The 16,449-nt window shown below is 34.8% G+C and overlaps 1 protein-coding gene across 1 annotated transcript in view; it reads right to left on the bottom strand.

The window, feature by feature from the left end:
* Positions 1–15,205, bottom strand: part of LOC149795303 (protein neuralized-like) — a 126,239-nt gene extending 111,034 nt beyond the window's left edge. The window contains exon 1 of the mRNA XM_089965036.1: positions 14,853–15,205. Coding sequence (XP_089821162.1) covers positions 14,853–14,886 — 34 coding nt within the window. The 5' untranslated portion in view covers positions 14,887–15,205. The remainder of the gene's footprint in view (positions 1–14,852) is intronic.
* Between the last annotated feature and the right edge of the window lie 1,244 nt (positions 15,206–16,449).

The following is a 16,449-nucleotide window of genomic DNA, read 5'->3' as shown; positions in this document are numbered from 1 at the left end:
AAAAAATGTATTATTATTATCATTGTTGTTTATTTGATATACTTTTGGTAACTCCACTTGAAAGGAAGGCAAAATCTTCCTGAAGATTGTTTCAAAAGTGTCATATATACCGGTACATATGTATTCTTTAAGTGATTGAGAGGACAAAGTTTGCTTAAACACTAAATAAACAGGATGCCAGACATATAGCAACATAAATTGTTCTTCAAGAGGCTTGAATGGGATCCATGTAATGTAATGCAGTGACAACATTGAAAGAGACTAAAGTAAGCATAGAAAGTGAGAAAAAACCTGCACAGACCCAGATCTGTCATCGCATAATGTACTAGCAGATCTGGGTCTACAAATCAACATACACCCTGATCTGCAGGCACTATATGCTACAGTAAAACAGGGTCTTTGCTGTTTGCAGTTTGACTCGACTTATAAACGAATATATACCATAAATGGTAATGTCTGATGGTCAAGATTTTTGCAGTTGATGAAAGCATATACTTCTCTGCAAGCAAAAGTATTCTTTCTGGCACCAATATTGCTGCAGGCACGAAATCAATGAATCTGTGGCAAGGTGTTTTCAATCACAAAATCCATAAACACGATTTTTTTCTTGGTTCAGCCAGGGTGACGTTGACCTTTGACCTTTTGAGAACCAAACTGATAGGATTCTTCCTTACCGCAAGTGCAAGCCATGTACAAAGTTTGGCACTTGAAAATGGCAGGAGAACTCAACTTGTTATCCAGAACCATTTTCCTGGTTTCAGCCAGAATGACCTTGACATTTGGAACCAAAACTATATGGTTCTCTAATACTTCAAGTGCAATCCATTTACAAGATAGTTGGGCACTACAGATGGTGGGCAATTAAATTTGTTGTACAGACAGATAAAAAACATTATAACATAACAAACTGCCTCCAAGCAGGTGAGTATAAAAATGTACAAATATATGGCTTGGTGGGAAAAGCAAATATTGGTAGTTATTTAGCCAGCAACCAGCTGATGATGAGATTGGCTTAACTCATGAGCAAACACATTCTGAACATATAGTCCTTGTGGAATCACCACTATCTGATAAGCTAAATATAAATCAATTTAACTGACTAATTCAATGGGGGAGGGTAACCACATGTACGGTGACAGTCAATGTTGACTCTTTTGATGTACAATATAAATTATTGTTATACAACCTAATATAAGTAAAATTCTATTTGGAAAATAATTATAAATTTCACAGATCACTGTCCAGACTTTGTTGGGTTTTTTTGTTAACAAGAAATACAGACGAATGCATACATTAGTAGTGTTATTATTGCTGTGGTAGAATGACTTGTACCTCTGAGAGATGTACCTGGATGGAAATTAATGATTTCACAGTATCTTTTCTAATGCAGATGTACTTCAAAAGTACATTATCATGACATCATAAAACATTAGAAAACTTTGTTATATAACATAAAAGCAAATTTGCCTATTTTCTTCACAGTATTTTTTTATCAATATAATTAATATCCAATATTGCAGTCTCTTTAAATTCACATTATTGATAATAATTGTCCATCAATTAAATCCATGCGTGTCATAAATGATTATATATTTTGTGGAAATTTTCATTGTGACACACCCTTGGTTTGACATAGGACTCACTATTTTATCATGTTGCACACACAGCTGTATATAAATTAAAAAAAAAAAATAGACTTAAGGATGTGTTATCAATGTCCTGAAATATTCCAATCAATCTGTTTTCCTAACATGTTCAAAACGAGTTAATTTCCCTTGAATGTGCAATAATGTTCATATACTGAACATCTTGATGTGTTCAAGCGAATTTCAAGAATACATATATATTCATGAAGACACTAGTGGTGTGCAAAAATGGAGCAGCAGTGTAGTTGTTGTTGTGGGGTTTAACGCCATTTTTCAGCACACGTTAGGCTATACATGGCGGCCAGTATTAATGGTGGAGGAAGAACCCGGGAAAACCCTGGAAAGAACCACCGACCCACGAGAAGCTAATGGCAAGCTTTCTCACATACCCACAATGGCTGAATCTGAGACTCAAACTGGTGCAGACAGAGGTCAGATGGCAGTGATCCATAATGGTGAGCGCTTTAGACCAATTGGCCAATCGGGGCCCCCAGCAGTGTAGTAAGTCAACTCCTAGAGCCAAGATATTCAATATATTCAACACAAGTAAAGCGAATCTCATTGTATACACCACCCTGATACCCAATAGCCCCCATGTAGAAAACTTATTTTTGCAAAAACCATTTTGATTCTTTTAGTCAGTTACCTTGACTTTTGACCCCAAAAGATAGGCTTCTTTTTTACCTATGTGCAAGTCATCCACAAACTTTGGTTCTGGCTAGTGATTTAGAACCAATGTTATTATGAAGACACAGTTTTCCTTCTTTCAGTCAGTGAGTTGATTGACCATGAACATGATGCGTTATTAATCTTTCTGTTTCAGTGACCTTGACATTTCACCTAATGAATCCAAAATCAACAGGGTTCACCCCTATCCCAAGTGCAAGCAGCTGACAAAGTCTGATAGCCATAAATAATGAAATCTCAAGTTACAAAATGAACAAGACTTTTCTTCTTTCAAGCTTCAATGACCTTGACCTTTCACCTAATGAATCCAAAATCAACAGGGTTCACCCCTATCCCAAGTGCAAGCAACTGACGAAGTCTGATAGCCATATATAATGGAATCTCAAGTTACAAAGTGAAAAAGATTTTTCTTCTTTCAAGTTTCAGTGAATTCGACCTTTGCCCTTTTGACCCCAAAATCAGCTGCGTTCTCCTATTTTAAGTTTAAGTTATCTACAACATTTGGGAAGTATAGATAGTGGAGAACTGACATCTTTGTGCAGAAACTGTGTTTCTTCTTTCTATCACAGTGACCTCGATTATGGACCTTTCGATTCAATATGGGTTTTTCCTTTACCCCAGCAAAATGAGAAAAAGGATCTCAAGTCATTGTGAGAAAACCATTTTTCTTCTTTTAGTCAGTGTTCTTTGAGCTATTGATCCTGAAATCAACATACTTCTTTCTCACTCCAAGCCATCCACAAAGTTCACTGCAGAATGAAAACTGCACAAATAGCACTTTCATTTATAATACACACGTCTTTTAAGCAGAAAAAAAGTTTGATAAATAATAATTAAAAAAATCTTAACATCATTGGGTTCTACCATAGGAATTTCTTTTAATCTGTCTAGTAAAGTAAGAAAAGAAAAGAAAAACCACTTTGACAATAATTTAGCTCTCTGACACTTGGAGTTAACCATACTAATGTATTCCACATCTGGTAGTTTGGGAGTCCACTTAAGAATCAGAGTTTTTTTTTCTTATATCCATTAAAGCAATTTTTTTCTTCTCCAGAATTAAAAAAAATGATTTAAACCATGAAAAGGATCAAGTGTTGAGGAAGAGGCTGTCACAGAGGGTGCTCAATTACCGTATATACCATCAGCACAACTGGTCATTCCCTTTCAGACAGTGACTTCAGGGTGACAGTTAAGAGATATGGAGTAGTGAAGAAAATAAAGCTATCTGTTATTTAAAATGAAAAACGGAAACATGTTTTGGCAAGAAAACATGAGTTAAATTAGAGAATATTATGTAAATATAGATATGTTGGGTTACATTTTATCAGAAAATTCACTTTTATGAGGATAATGCATGTATCTGAAAGCATTCTGTGATGTTATTGTGCAATTACCCTGATGCTATACAAAAAATTCCTCAAATTTGTATTGGTTTTCAGTTACCACTACAATATCCTATTCAAAATACTTGCCCCTGAGGGGCTTTTCCGAAGGACATAACAGGGCAGTCAACCTGGGATGACCTGGATAGGTATCAAACCCACAACAATTTAATTGCAAATCTGAGACTCTACCAATGGAGCTACCATGGCTCCATCAAAGGTCAGATGTACAAACATTTTAACAGCATTTTCTGACAAATATTTTATGTATGCAGTCACAGAATTAAGATGCATTATGACCCCAAGGTATTGCCATGGTGGGGATGAATGTTGGGGAGTGTGAAGGGGCAAATTTCTGGCGCTCTATGAAGAACACATTAGTTTGAGACCAGAGAACAATTATTTAGATTTATGGAGACAGGCCGCTTTTAAATCGCTATACTGCAAGAATTTCTAAATATCTGGTCAGTGACTGTGGTGATTCCTAATTACACTTTTGTTTATATAGCAGCCAGACGGACTATTAGGGACACTGTAAACTTCGATTTCATAGTGGAACTGTCAATAATCAAAAATTTCCATGAACCAGTAGTCGCAATGTAGAAGGTCAAATTGATCCCAGATTTGGTGCCTAGTTATAAAAAGGTGGCAAATATATTTAATCCTGATTGGTTACGCTAAATAAAAGGCATGTTTCCCACACTAAATTTCCTAGTTTTAATATTGCCACATCGAAAATTTAATTAGTCTAAGCTTTTCTGCAAGAGAAAACAAGTGTAAGAAGACTCAGAGAGTAAATTTTGGAGAAATTCTCTCGTAAAACTGTTGTCCAAGTAGACTGTTGTCAAGGAAAACCGATGAACAAATTTGGCGGTAGAAGTGAGGAATGCTGAAAGCTCAAAGGTATTTGTGACAATTCCATGTAATTTGTTGATGCCATATATAATGCTTTGCTGAATTTATGTACTTATATTTGCATGAATTTAATTTCTACATTTGTATATCAATTTGCTTTATGAAGTATAACTGTGCTGAGTTTATGCATAGGAAGTCATACATTAATCTTCTTTAGGTAAGTTTGATGAATTGTTTGAATTTTGCTTTGCTGAATTTATTTACTTATATTTGTATGAATCTATTTGCTACATTCGTATATCCATTTGCTTTATGAAGTATAACTGTTTTGAGTTTATGCACAGGAAGTCGTACATTAATCTTCTTTAGATAAGTTTGACAAACTGTTTGAAATTGTCATCTTGCCTGCATAAGAATTAGGTTCTATGAATTTCATACATTACAATAGTTAGTGTAAGTTATGAGAATCCGTGTGAATTCACCAAATTTAGAAGATTTCACGTATGATTAAGGTTGAGTGTGTATTCACTGAATATGACATAGTACGCCATGTATTTCATTCATTCACTTGTGTAAATTGAGGCTGGCTCAGAACCGTTATGCCTCGTGTGGTGTTAATGTGTGGTGAATTAGCCATTAAACTAACTAGGGTCATTATAGGACACGTGGAGCCGACTGAGAGCCTTAGCATCTGTTTAGCACCGATAGTAAGATCTGATAACGAGAGGGGGATAATGCAAGCCCCTGTTATCATAAACAGAAAATTTAGGTTGTCTCTATTTATATTTTTTAAAAGGTAGAAAATAGCTCCTGTGACATATTAACTCCAAGACGTATCCTGTAACGTATTATCTCTGAGACGTATCCTGAGAATCTACGTGCTACACACAGATTTGAGGACCGAAAGAGACAAGACAGAGGGAAGTCGAAGGAACAGCTACAGTGGAAGTGGAGTGAACCAGAGAAGCAGGCTATGCAATTGTACAAGGCATTGACTTCGATTGTTCACTCGATCTAATTCTATCAGTAAAACAGATCAGCTACTTTATTTAAATATATTTGTGTTTTGTAATTCGGTGAAAGTTTTATTTCTAGAAGCAGAGTATATTCCTGATGTAATGAATTCTCAGTTGTTTTATGTAATTGATTAAATTGTTGTTTATATGTACAGGGGCTCATGTTGGTCTGTTCTATATCTCTGCTCAGATCTCTATCTATTTCACCTATAAGTTTCACCACTTATATTTATATTTACTTGAACCGGGCAATAACATCGAGGGCAGTCAACCTCTAGATAATGAGAACCCAATTAAGCGGACACCTTGAAAGAAGGTACAATCCACCAACCCACAAACCTCTTGCAAGAAGAGGGGAAATTGTGTAAGGTTTCTACAAAGTGGACCATGGGTCGCTTACAGGGTGATAAATGGAGGAAATGGGGGTTGGAATACAGCATGAAATAAAAGAAATATGGAGATTTGCAATGACATGCCATTACAGTTGCTCTCTCATTAATAATAATAATAATAATAATGGTGTCCTCTCAATTTGTAATTAAAAATTCTCCATCAATGAATTTGATTGTAGATTCACATGTATTTACATATTCTTTTGCTTATATTGCTACTGTGTGTGTGTGTGTGTGTGTGTGTGTGTGTGATTCGGATTTTTAATGTAGCTTTAACAATTTTTCAGTCATATCACTAGAATGACTGCAGTGTAGCAGTTTATAGTAATGCCTAGCACTGGGGCATCAGGCCACAGACATGTAGCATCATGTCCCACTAAGTCACATTATCCTGACACCAAGCCAACTAGCACTAACACTAACCTCTTAATGCTGAGTGCCTAGCGAGGCAGATGTTAGTACCATTTTTATAAGTCTTTAGCATGACTCAGTCGGGGTTCAAACCCACTACCTCCCGCATCCGAGGCAGATGCTCCAGCCATTACACCACTGAAGCGGTTTTATTATTATTAATGGAAAAATGCCTCTTAATTGAGAGAACTCATAATCTGGTACACATATTTCAAGTACCTGACAGCATATATTTAAACAAGTATATGTGTACATGTGAAATGAAGGATGACAACAAAACCTGGTCTTGTCTGGAGATGATTTATATCAACTGCCATGAAACAAAATAAAAAATGCATACATTTACATCACAAAGCAGAATTTCGTATTCAATGTAACACATATAAATGCTAAAAATAAAATTATACATTATGAATAAAGGCCCAATGGCTACATCTAAATGTACTTTAAAGTACCTCCTATATTAACACTGATTTTCACTGAAATAAAAAAAAACTATGACCCAGAGGAAATAATGGGGGGGGGGGGTGTAATTTAGACACATAGGAAAAGATACTGATCAATTTTAAAGGGCAATGACTGATTACTTAGAATTATATAAGCAAAGAAAAACTTCATGGATCAATGTGCAGTTAAAAACAAAATGGACCTGTACAGATTGAAAGAGAGAATGGACAAGTACAGCGGTGTAGAAAATAACAGAATGGACTTGTACAGACTTCAAACTACTGGAAGGCTTCATCTACATGTAAATTTTCATGTTTTGGTTTTAAAAAAATTAAGTTCATTATATGAAGATGCTTATTTCCCCTACTGAGGGTCAAAAATATATTGAAACAAAAGTACAAAAATTGCCTAAAGTCAAGAAACTAAAACAAGACAACCAAGTGGGCCTTAGAGCACTTCCTTGGCTCACAGAGGTCTCACTAGGATTTAAACTAAGAGTCCAGGACTCCTAATTTGGTAAAAACAGGAGTCCTACCAGCAAAAAGTTGCAGTCCCCTCCCAGAAGCATGTTGCAGTGGCTAAATGTTTAAATGCCAGGAATAAATAGAGACAAAACTTTGTGAACTTTATTTTTTTGTAATTATTTATTATTCTTTAAAAAATTAGGCATTAAAATTGCAAAGTCTGGAAACACAGCTCTCTACTCTTGAAGCACTGTGGAGTTCAATGATTTTATGACTACCAAGCAAGCAGGTGGTCTCATGTCTCATACCAAGAAAATGTGGAACTTTGCAGATTATAAGAATCAGTAGTTGCCATGGAGTTTAATTCTCCACATTCTTTACAACACTGGCATATAGCACTTATCTGTCCATCAGAATTAATTTTGTCAATCCAAGGAAAGTTTTTATTCCAAACTCTAAGCCATGCATCACACGCTTTCTTACACTTAGCTACTCTCCCATCCAAACTATAAGTTCTAGCAATTTTAGCACAGTTTTGAATCTCATTAAAAATCATCATCAATCTTCCGTTTAACCCTAAAATACTTACCCAAATTTGCAAATGGCATTTTGTCTAAGTCTCAACATGTCTTGATTTCGAGGTCGCATGCAATATTTATTTGGCTACAATCAGAAATGAACACAATAACAGGGATCATGCTGGGCTTCACCAATGTCACAAATGCGATTTTTTTTTCCTTGTTAGTGACAAAATTTACCATCTGGCAATATTTTTGGTGACAACATTTTTGGCTGATAAAAACTGTATATACAGTCTCTGGTTTGGAGTAGAGAAATTCAAAGGCACCATGACTGAAAGCTGCAAACGTAGATATAAAAATGCACTGGAATCTATTGTTACATAAACAAATCCTTGTTTCATATTGACAAACCACCCTAGCAGTGCATTGTTATATCATAATCAGCTTATGCTGATGTCTGGCCTTGGTACTGTATGCTGTAATATAACGAAAATAGCCATGCAACAGACTAGCTTCAATCAACCACCTCTGAAGGCAGGAATGGGAAATGACTACAGTCAACCAGATGATTGCAATTTTTTTTAAAAATGTACCAGAAAAATATAGTTTTGCAGCAACTTCAAAGAAAACTAACTTTGAAGCACCAATATATACTAAGCAAATAAAAAAATTGTCTCGATGTTCCACAACTATTTGACATTGCCACAGTAATAACAAATGGATACTGGTTTGATCCTTGAAAGAGAGCCTTTAGCGGCACCTTCAATAACACAAGTACCTTCAATAAAGCAAGCCAATGACCTTTGATCAACGGAAGTCAGCAGCAAACTTCAATAAAAGCACTGTTTAATTTCTCACAGCGATTAAAACATATTCATTATGTCATGAAAGTTTCCTGTTTGCAACAAAAAAGTACATATGGAGGACTCTGTATGGATGACATTCTGTGTCCCAGATCAAAAAGATGCATCCAAATGCATGCAATTAAGTGTTTCCGAGATCTCTGGCTCACATCTACAAAAATGTCAAAGACATGAACAGTTGGCTAAGATTTTCAAATTAACTGCTCTGGAACACATATTGGAATTCAGCTTGGAAAAATGGTTTCATTTAGGACAAAGTGGACATCAAAAGAAGTCTTTTGGTGATAACATCGTGTCATAATGATCATATATTCAGGAGGCACAGTGATAACAAGAATTTTAAGAAGCTGTCATGGCAGCCATAATGGATGTTTTTCTGGTACCATTTTCATTTAGGACCAGCTAGTTATCATAAGAAGTTTATTGGTGAAAACCTCATGTTAATATAGCCATCCGTTTGGAGAGGAGTAGAGAGATACAGTAACAATATTTTCAAAATATGACTTTCCAGGAGTAGTAATGGCAAAATTTTCAAGCTGGGTGATGTGGCATTCATTCTGGACATAAGATCAGCACAATTTTCATTCAAGACCAACTGGACATCATAAGAATAAATCTTCTAGTGAAAACCCCATTGTGATGCAACTGCCCATTCAAGAACAGCAGCTTTTCAAGAAGGCTGTTGTGGTGGCCGTACTGGACATTAGATTAGCACCATTTTTATTTAGTAACAACTAGACATCTCAAGTCCTCCTTCAGTAAAAACCCCAAAGCTGATATGATCAATCCATTCAAGAAGAATAGCAACAAAAGATTTTCAAGATGGCCACACTGGTAGACATATTGGAGGCCAGATTGGCATCATTGATTTAGGACCAACCTGACATTAAAAATCATTTAGTGAAAATCCCATGGTAATATAAAGATTCTTTAAGGAGTAGCAACAATACTATCTTCAAGATGACTGATATGGTGGCCATATAAGAATCAGCTTGTCACCATTTTAATTTAGAACCAACTAGACATCATATAAGTCTTTTAGTCAAAACCCCATGCTGATATGACTATCTATTTTGGAACAGAAGCAATAACAGGAATTTCAAGATGGCCACTCTGGTGGCAATAATGGATGTAATGTAGGACCAAGTAGTCCATGTCATGATTGTTTGTCAAAGCAGCTACCTTGACTAAACACTATAAATGATGCTCCAAAAGAAAAGCAAACTTTGCTAGCCAAGATAATCAATCCACTTCTACATCAGCTCTTTGCATAGTTAGTTACATGTACTTGAAATGGTATCTACTATCTAATTGGATGCAGCTATAAAAAAAAAAAATGAGCCAGTCAAATCCCAGGTTACATTTCAATTTGGGGATTGTTAGAAACAATCAAAATTGCCTCCATAAACAGCAAATGTCACACTTACATTTCTCCAATGTAAACAATCTTAGCAACTTTTCATTCGAACTCAGTACCTATGGACATTGTGGAAATTACTTTATTAAATACCTAACAGGTCGTATAAAAAGTTCTCTCACTGGTTAATTAATTTTGATCTCCACTGTACTACTGGAAGATCTGACAATGACTGCTTAGGGGTCATGTTCTGGTTGCCTTTAAATTAGCCAGTGGAAATGCATCTTTCATAAATCTGAAAGTGAATCAAATCATCTGGCACACATTGATGCTCTGCAGCCATAACACTCAGTCTCCCAAACAGGAAGATACAAGATTTCATCTGACTGACTGTGTTTATGTTAATGAACAATATATGCCAAATTAGAAACCAACTGGCCTGTTTGATTTTGGCAGGATCAGTGAAAAATGTAAATGTAAATAAGGGTAGATTTTCAACAAAAACAGCAAATTTTTCATCGCAGCACAAAATCATGTCATCAGTTTTCTTATCCCAATGATGATCAAAAGCCTGGGTTATTAAACGTGTCAGGGAACATTATTTTGATCAGAAAAATTATCTGCTGCTATAAATGGGAGATTATGTTCAGCAATAAAGTTGGCAAACCATATCTAGGCAAGTACATCTTCAGCCACATTTGATTCTGTAAATGTTGATTTTAGTCACATACTTGATCGTAGTCTTGTTGTGGGGATAAAAAAGAGTCACAAATTTATGTGAATAATGTTTCAATTTAACATTCTATTTACTGAAAAAAACTCTTTGTAGCATGATAATTATTTCGTCACAACAATATTCATAGGAGATAAAATAGAACATAACTTCTATGGACTGAATACAATATATCTATTGATGTAGAATTATTTTCAGGAAAAAACGAAAATCAACAGACATCAACAGTTCAATGCAAAAATCGGAAGATATGAAATGAAAGGCAGGCATGGAAGGACCCAAAAAATTGTGAGTTTTTCTCTCCCGCCATGAGAGCTGATAGACATGCAACTGGAGCTGACGTAGCCAACCCATCACTGTGACATATCTGATAAGTTATCAACTTATAAGTATAGTGCTTGCACATTTGATTCACAATTTTCACAGCATGAATTCAGCAACTTATAAGTATAGTGCTTGCACATTTGATTCACAATTTTCACAGCATGAATTCAGCAACTTATAAGTATAGTGCTTGCACATTTGATTCACAATTTTCACAGCATAAATTCAGCAACTGTGAAACCCTGACCTAAAAGTGTGAATCCTGTAATGAAGACATGCTCTTGGTGCAAAATCAAAGCTATATTTCAACAGGGAAACCATGAAATGAAATACTTTCGATAAAGTCAAATAATGTTTCTTGCACAATGATGCCAGCTTGCATAAGGGAGATTCCCAAAACAACTCCCTCATTAGCCTTATAATGTAAGATGCCTACCCCTATAGCTGTGTTTTTGGCATCGCCTTCTCACTGCCTAAATAATGGCATTTTGTAACATTTTCCAAGTTCAACTAACACTGGAACGTGAAGTCCAATTTTTCGTGAATATCTCACACACTTGACAGTCCATATCAACACTTTTCAACAAATTAAAGCCATATTGCTTTACTGAGGGGCATCTTACATTTTAGGACTACTCCCTCTTGACTCTTGGAAAAGGAAATGATTTCACTGATCTTAAAATTCTGACAAAACTTCAGAACTAGAAATATCTCTCTTTGGAGTCCTCAACTGGTTCGGACACACAATTTTATAATTTAGGCTATTTCATGCTACAATGCTAGTTATGAAGAAAAAAATTACAAAATTGGTCAGTGTTATGTTTCTCTATAGCCCGGAACACACTATTATAGCAGTACTTATTATTCTAATTGGTACATATCAAAACTGTTTTGCTATTGCCACTTACTTCTAATTTGTCAAGTTTCATTGACTTTTCCTCATTCTATTCCTATACAAAATCTTTGTCAATCGAAGCAAGTAAATGTAAATAAAACGGCATATGGTGGCTGACCCAGATTAACGTACAATGGGGGAACAACTCTATATTATTGCAGTATTTGCCTAACTTATGTTTGGTAGCACACATGTATTATAATAAACACAAATTGCAACTTACCTATGAGAAGCAATGTCCACACCTGTACTGGCAAAATATTTCAGCAATAAACGAAAGGATTAAATGATCAAATCAAACACACAAATATAAGAACATTACAAATTAAAAACAATTATTATTTAACTTTATATGAATTTTAAATGTGTGTGAGTGTTTTAGATTTTTAACCTAGCTTTCAAAAAATTCAGTCATATCGTTATGATGTCTGCAGCGTGGCAGTTTACAGTGGCAGTATTATCATAAGCTTTTGTCAACTGTGGTCCATACTGGCTACCATGGAATAAAATTCCATGCTTAACCTTGTAAGGACATGTTAGTTCGAGTTTCCTCTGACCCTTGCCACACCATTTTTGATATCTGGACATTTATGTTTGGGGCGTAGGGACAGAGTCCATTCATCAAGATATACCTGCATGAAATCGATAGGAATATGATTTATTTTCTCAGAAATTGTGATCATAGCATTCATTATGTCTTTAATCCGCTGACAGAGGTGACGAAAGTACGTTGTTGCTGAAATTTGACCTGGATCTGGGTATTTGCATTCTGAGTCACATGATTATCCGAGTCATACCAAAAACTTCAAAAAATGGTACTAACGGCTGCTAGGCACTCAGCATTAAGAAGTTAGAGTCAGGACTGGTCAGCCTGGTGTCAGGATAATGTGACTGGGTGGGACATCATGCTACTTGTCTGCAACATGATGCCCCAGTGCTAGGCATCACTATAAACTGCCACACTGCAGATATCATTGTCATATGACTGAAAATTTGTTAAAGCTATGTTAAAAATCCAAATCACAAACACATACACACACACCATAAACTGAGGATGATCATGGTGGAAGTGGAACTTACAGACAATTTTAAAAAGGTCTATTGCTTTAATACATTAACCCCTGGAGGTTTTTGTCATTTTCGTCTGAAATTCAAGTAGGAAACACTTTTGAAAGCTATTTCTGAATACATCCTAAAACACCAACTACTGGGTGATCTTCCAATAACATACTGCCTAGTTGTGTTAGAAACATCGTTTTTCATTGGCTATTTGGTTCACACATGAGACGAAGGGTAAAAGTTGGAGTTGTTTTATTATTATTTTGCTTAACGGAGCCATTATTTTCGTACCGAGACCACTCTTTATTCCAAATGCCTATCTTATCCTACTTTTTGCAAAGGTTTGTCTGTCTGTTTGCAGTTCATACCGGTCTGCCTTTGATCTGAGACCAAAAAGTCTGAAATCCAAACATAAAATCAAATGCCGACCATGGGAGAATTTTGGGTAGAAAAAAAGCAGGTCCAAAAACTGAGGTTTTTCCCTCTGTATTTTGTAGTGCAACTAGAAATTCCAGATTATTTGGTATCATTGTAGAGCTACATCTGTCTACCTTTCTATAATACCACCCACTTTAGTGTATCATATATGACCTTGACACTACAGATTCCGGCAGTAGGCTACTACCTCCTGCCACATAAGCTCGTCACCAGGGGTTAATGATGTCACCAGGGTATGAACCACAATTCAGATAACACTTTCCTTGATAAAAATTTGGTTGGTAAACAGCAATTAGGAAATAAAATGGAAATGGTAATTAGACACTATTGACACTTACAGGGAGAGGGTATACCCTAAACTTACTGGCATTTGAATGACTTTTTTTATTTGTTACTGGTGATACTGCAGTTATGGATTTGTGGACTTTCGTACTTGCTTTCTTGACTGTCATTGTGCTGTTACTGACTGGTCTGAAAATCTATTCAGTCCAGTTATTCACTTCCTAAAAATGTTTCTTTTTTGGACAAATGTACAATGTTTGGGCAAAAAGTTCAATAATATGGTACCAAAACTGTGAAGTAATATTGCAATCACAAAAGATATGTTCAATACTTTCATTTTTACTCTTATTGAAAGTACATTTGTTGTCATCTAATATGTTAATTCTTTTTAGAAAATCATTAGTAGCAATTATTATATGGATTAATTTAAAGTTAAAAGAGATCAATTTGGTATCCTTGGTACAGCAATTCGCCAGGCTATAAATCTCAGACCACTCCTCGCTACTTATATTTTTATTAAATACTTGCATCCAAGTTTCTTGCTTAGCAGTGTGTTGCCTTTTAGCTTTTTATAAAAGATCTTTGTAAACAAACTTGAGTGACTTTTGTTTTTGCAAGTTCATTATTTCATCCTCCTGCTTAACAAAATCTGTATGTACTAAATGTTTTTTTTTTTATGGCATCTTTTCATGCTTTTGGAATTCTGGATATTAGATAGAAGTATTTCAAGAACTCATTGCTTCTAGTTTTTTGTTTTATTATTTCAGTAGGTATTAAATTACCGTGATCATCTACTAGATCATTCAGAATTTCAAAACCGGCTTCTGCCCAGGATTTGTATTGATAGAACATTTCAGGGGGGACAAAATTTAAAATACTCATGGATAGATTGTGAGAAAATTGTGGTATAAGATGTTTACGTCCTTGCTGGCTACAGCTTTATATCTGTAAACAACCGCTAAACGGCGAGTGTCCAAACATTATCGGAAAATCCCGATTGCCGTGATAATATAGCGCCAGCGTTTGAGTCTACAACAATGATCAGCTGTTGCCGATACATTCCTACCATCCAAAACTCACCTCTGTTTGAATGTCCTGAACCATGGTTACCCATTTTCAGTGCTTCATTCTGTTTACAACTTTTAACACTGGATGTCTACTCTCTTCGTTGGGGTGCATATTGTCTATGAAGACAAAATTTACGTGACCAGCTTAAATTTTTCGCAGTTCAGAACCTCACACCTTCACCAGTCTTGTTTCAGCCTCTTGAGTCCATAATAATTTGATGACAAAAGATTTATATAAAACCAAGGAACGTAAATTGTTGATTTGTTCTTATCATTGTTTAAAATTAGGTACTAATTTAAAGTTAGGACAGAAGACTATCATCAAATCTTTTTTTTATTTTTTGTTCGCCAATGTTATGAGCAGTACGATGTTTACGTAGACTGGTTTAAAAACGAATAACTTAAAATTAAGGGTAACATTGCAACACCGATGCTCAAGAATGCACGTTGTAATCTAAAGTTTATCTCCGGTATAAAGAAGAGAAGAACGAGCTGTTCATATACCTGTAAATTGTTCAGCTTTATTATTATTATTATCATTATTATTATTATTATTGAACATGTTAAATTACAGAAAAATAAAATAACACAATTAAACCATGAATGTTAATTAACAAAGGCAGTTTCAAAGAAGAGTACATTAATAGATGTGGGATAATCTGTTATGAAATACCAAGTGTTGATGTCTAGTTGGGAACACAGGGACTCATACTGATGCATGCAATTGACCTGTCATACATGTCCTATTTAATAACTACACATAGTTGGGAATAACATCTTACAAATTATTATTTCCTAATAATATTACACTTTATTACTCAAAATAAGATAAGATAAAAATTCTTTATTTCAGACTATAAAGTCCATATCTCTAAATTAAAATATAATTATAAAGTAAAAACATTATAAACATAAAAGAACATAAATATCATACATACAAGTATACATATCCATCTACAACAATTAATTGTAGTAACTTACATCTTGGAAGAAATATTTGAATTTGTTTTAGATATTTTAATTAAAAAAACTTCTTTTATTCAGTAGAAAATCTAGTTGCACAATTTATTTACATTTGATGAAATAAAATGTAGAGTCCATAATTGTTCAGTTTGCTAATTCATAGATAGATAGACAGAACTTTATAGTTTTTTAAACAATTTGTGGTCAAATTTTGTCACTGAATAAAAATCAATCAGATGTTTTTGTAAGTTTGATATTATTATTATTGTTTTATATAGCTATATTATGTGTATTTAATTAATAATATTTTAATACCGATATTCTTTATGAATGGGTTTGTACTGAGTCATGTATCATAGTGCATAGATTGATTCATATGGTTCCAAGGTTGAGATGTACTGTAATTCATGTAACCACCATGTGATGTGTATAGAGATAATTTTTTAAAGCAAAAATCTATGCTGCAATATTTCTTAATCACCAAGAGTAACCCACATGACCATATTTACCAGTTCAATGTAAATGAGTAATTTAACCATCTTTATGTTTTAGTAACTACATCTTAGCATTCTATATAAGAGAATTATTACATGGAATTAAGCATTCCTAGTATTATTACCAGTCTTGGAAGACATATTGAGAGGATT

The sequence above is a fragment of the Sinohyriopsis cumingii genome, chromosome 7 (assembly GCF_028554795.1).
Source record: "Sinohyriopsis cumingii isolate HCF-2022 chromosome 7, ASM2855479v2, whole genome shotgun sequence".
In the NCBI taxonomy this organism is placed as follows: Eukaryota; Metazoa; Mollusca; class Bivalvia; order Unionida; family Unionidae; genus Sinohyriopsis; species Sinohyriopsis cumingii.
The sequence above is the reverse complement of the archived record's forward strand: the minus strand, read 5'-3'. Positions and strand labels throughout refer to the sequence as shown.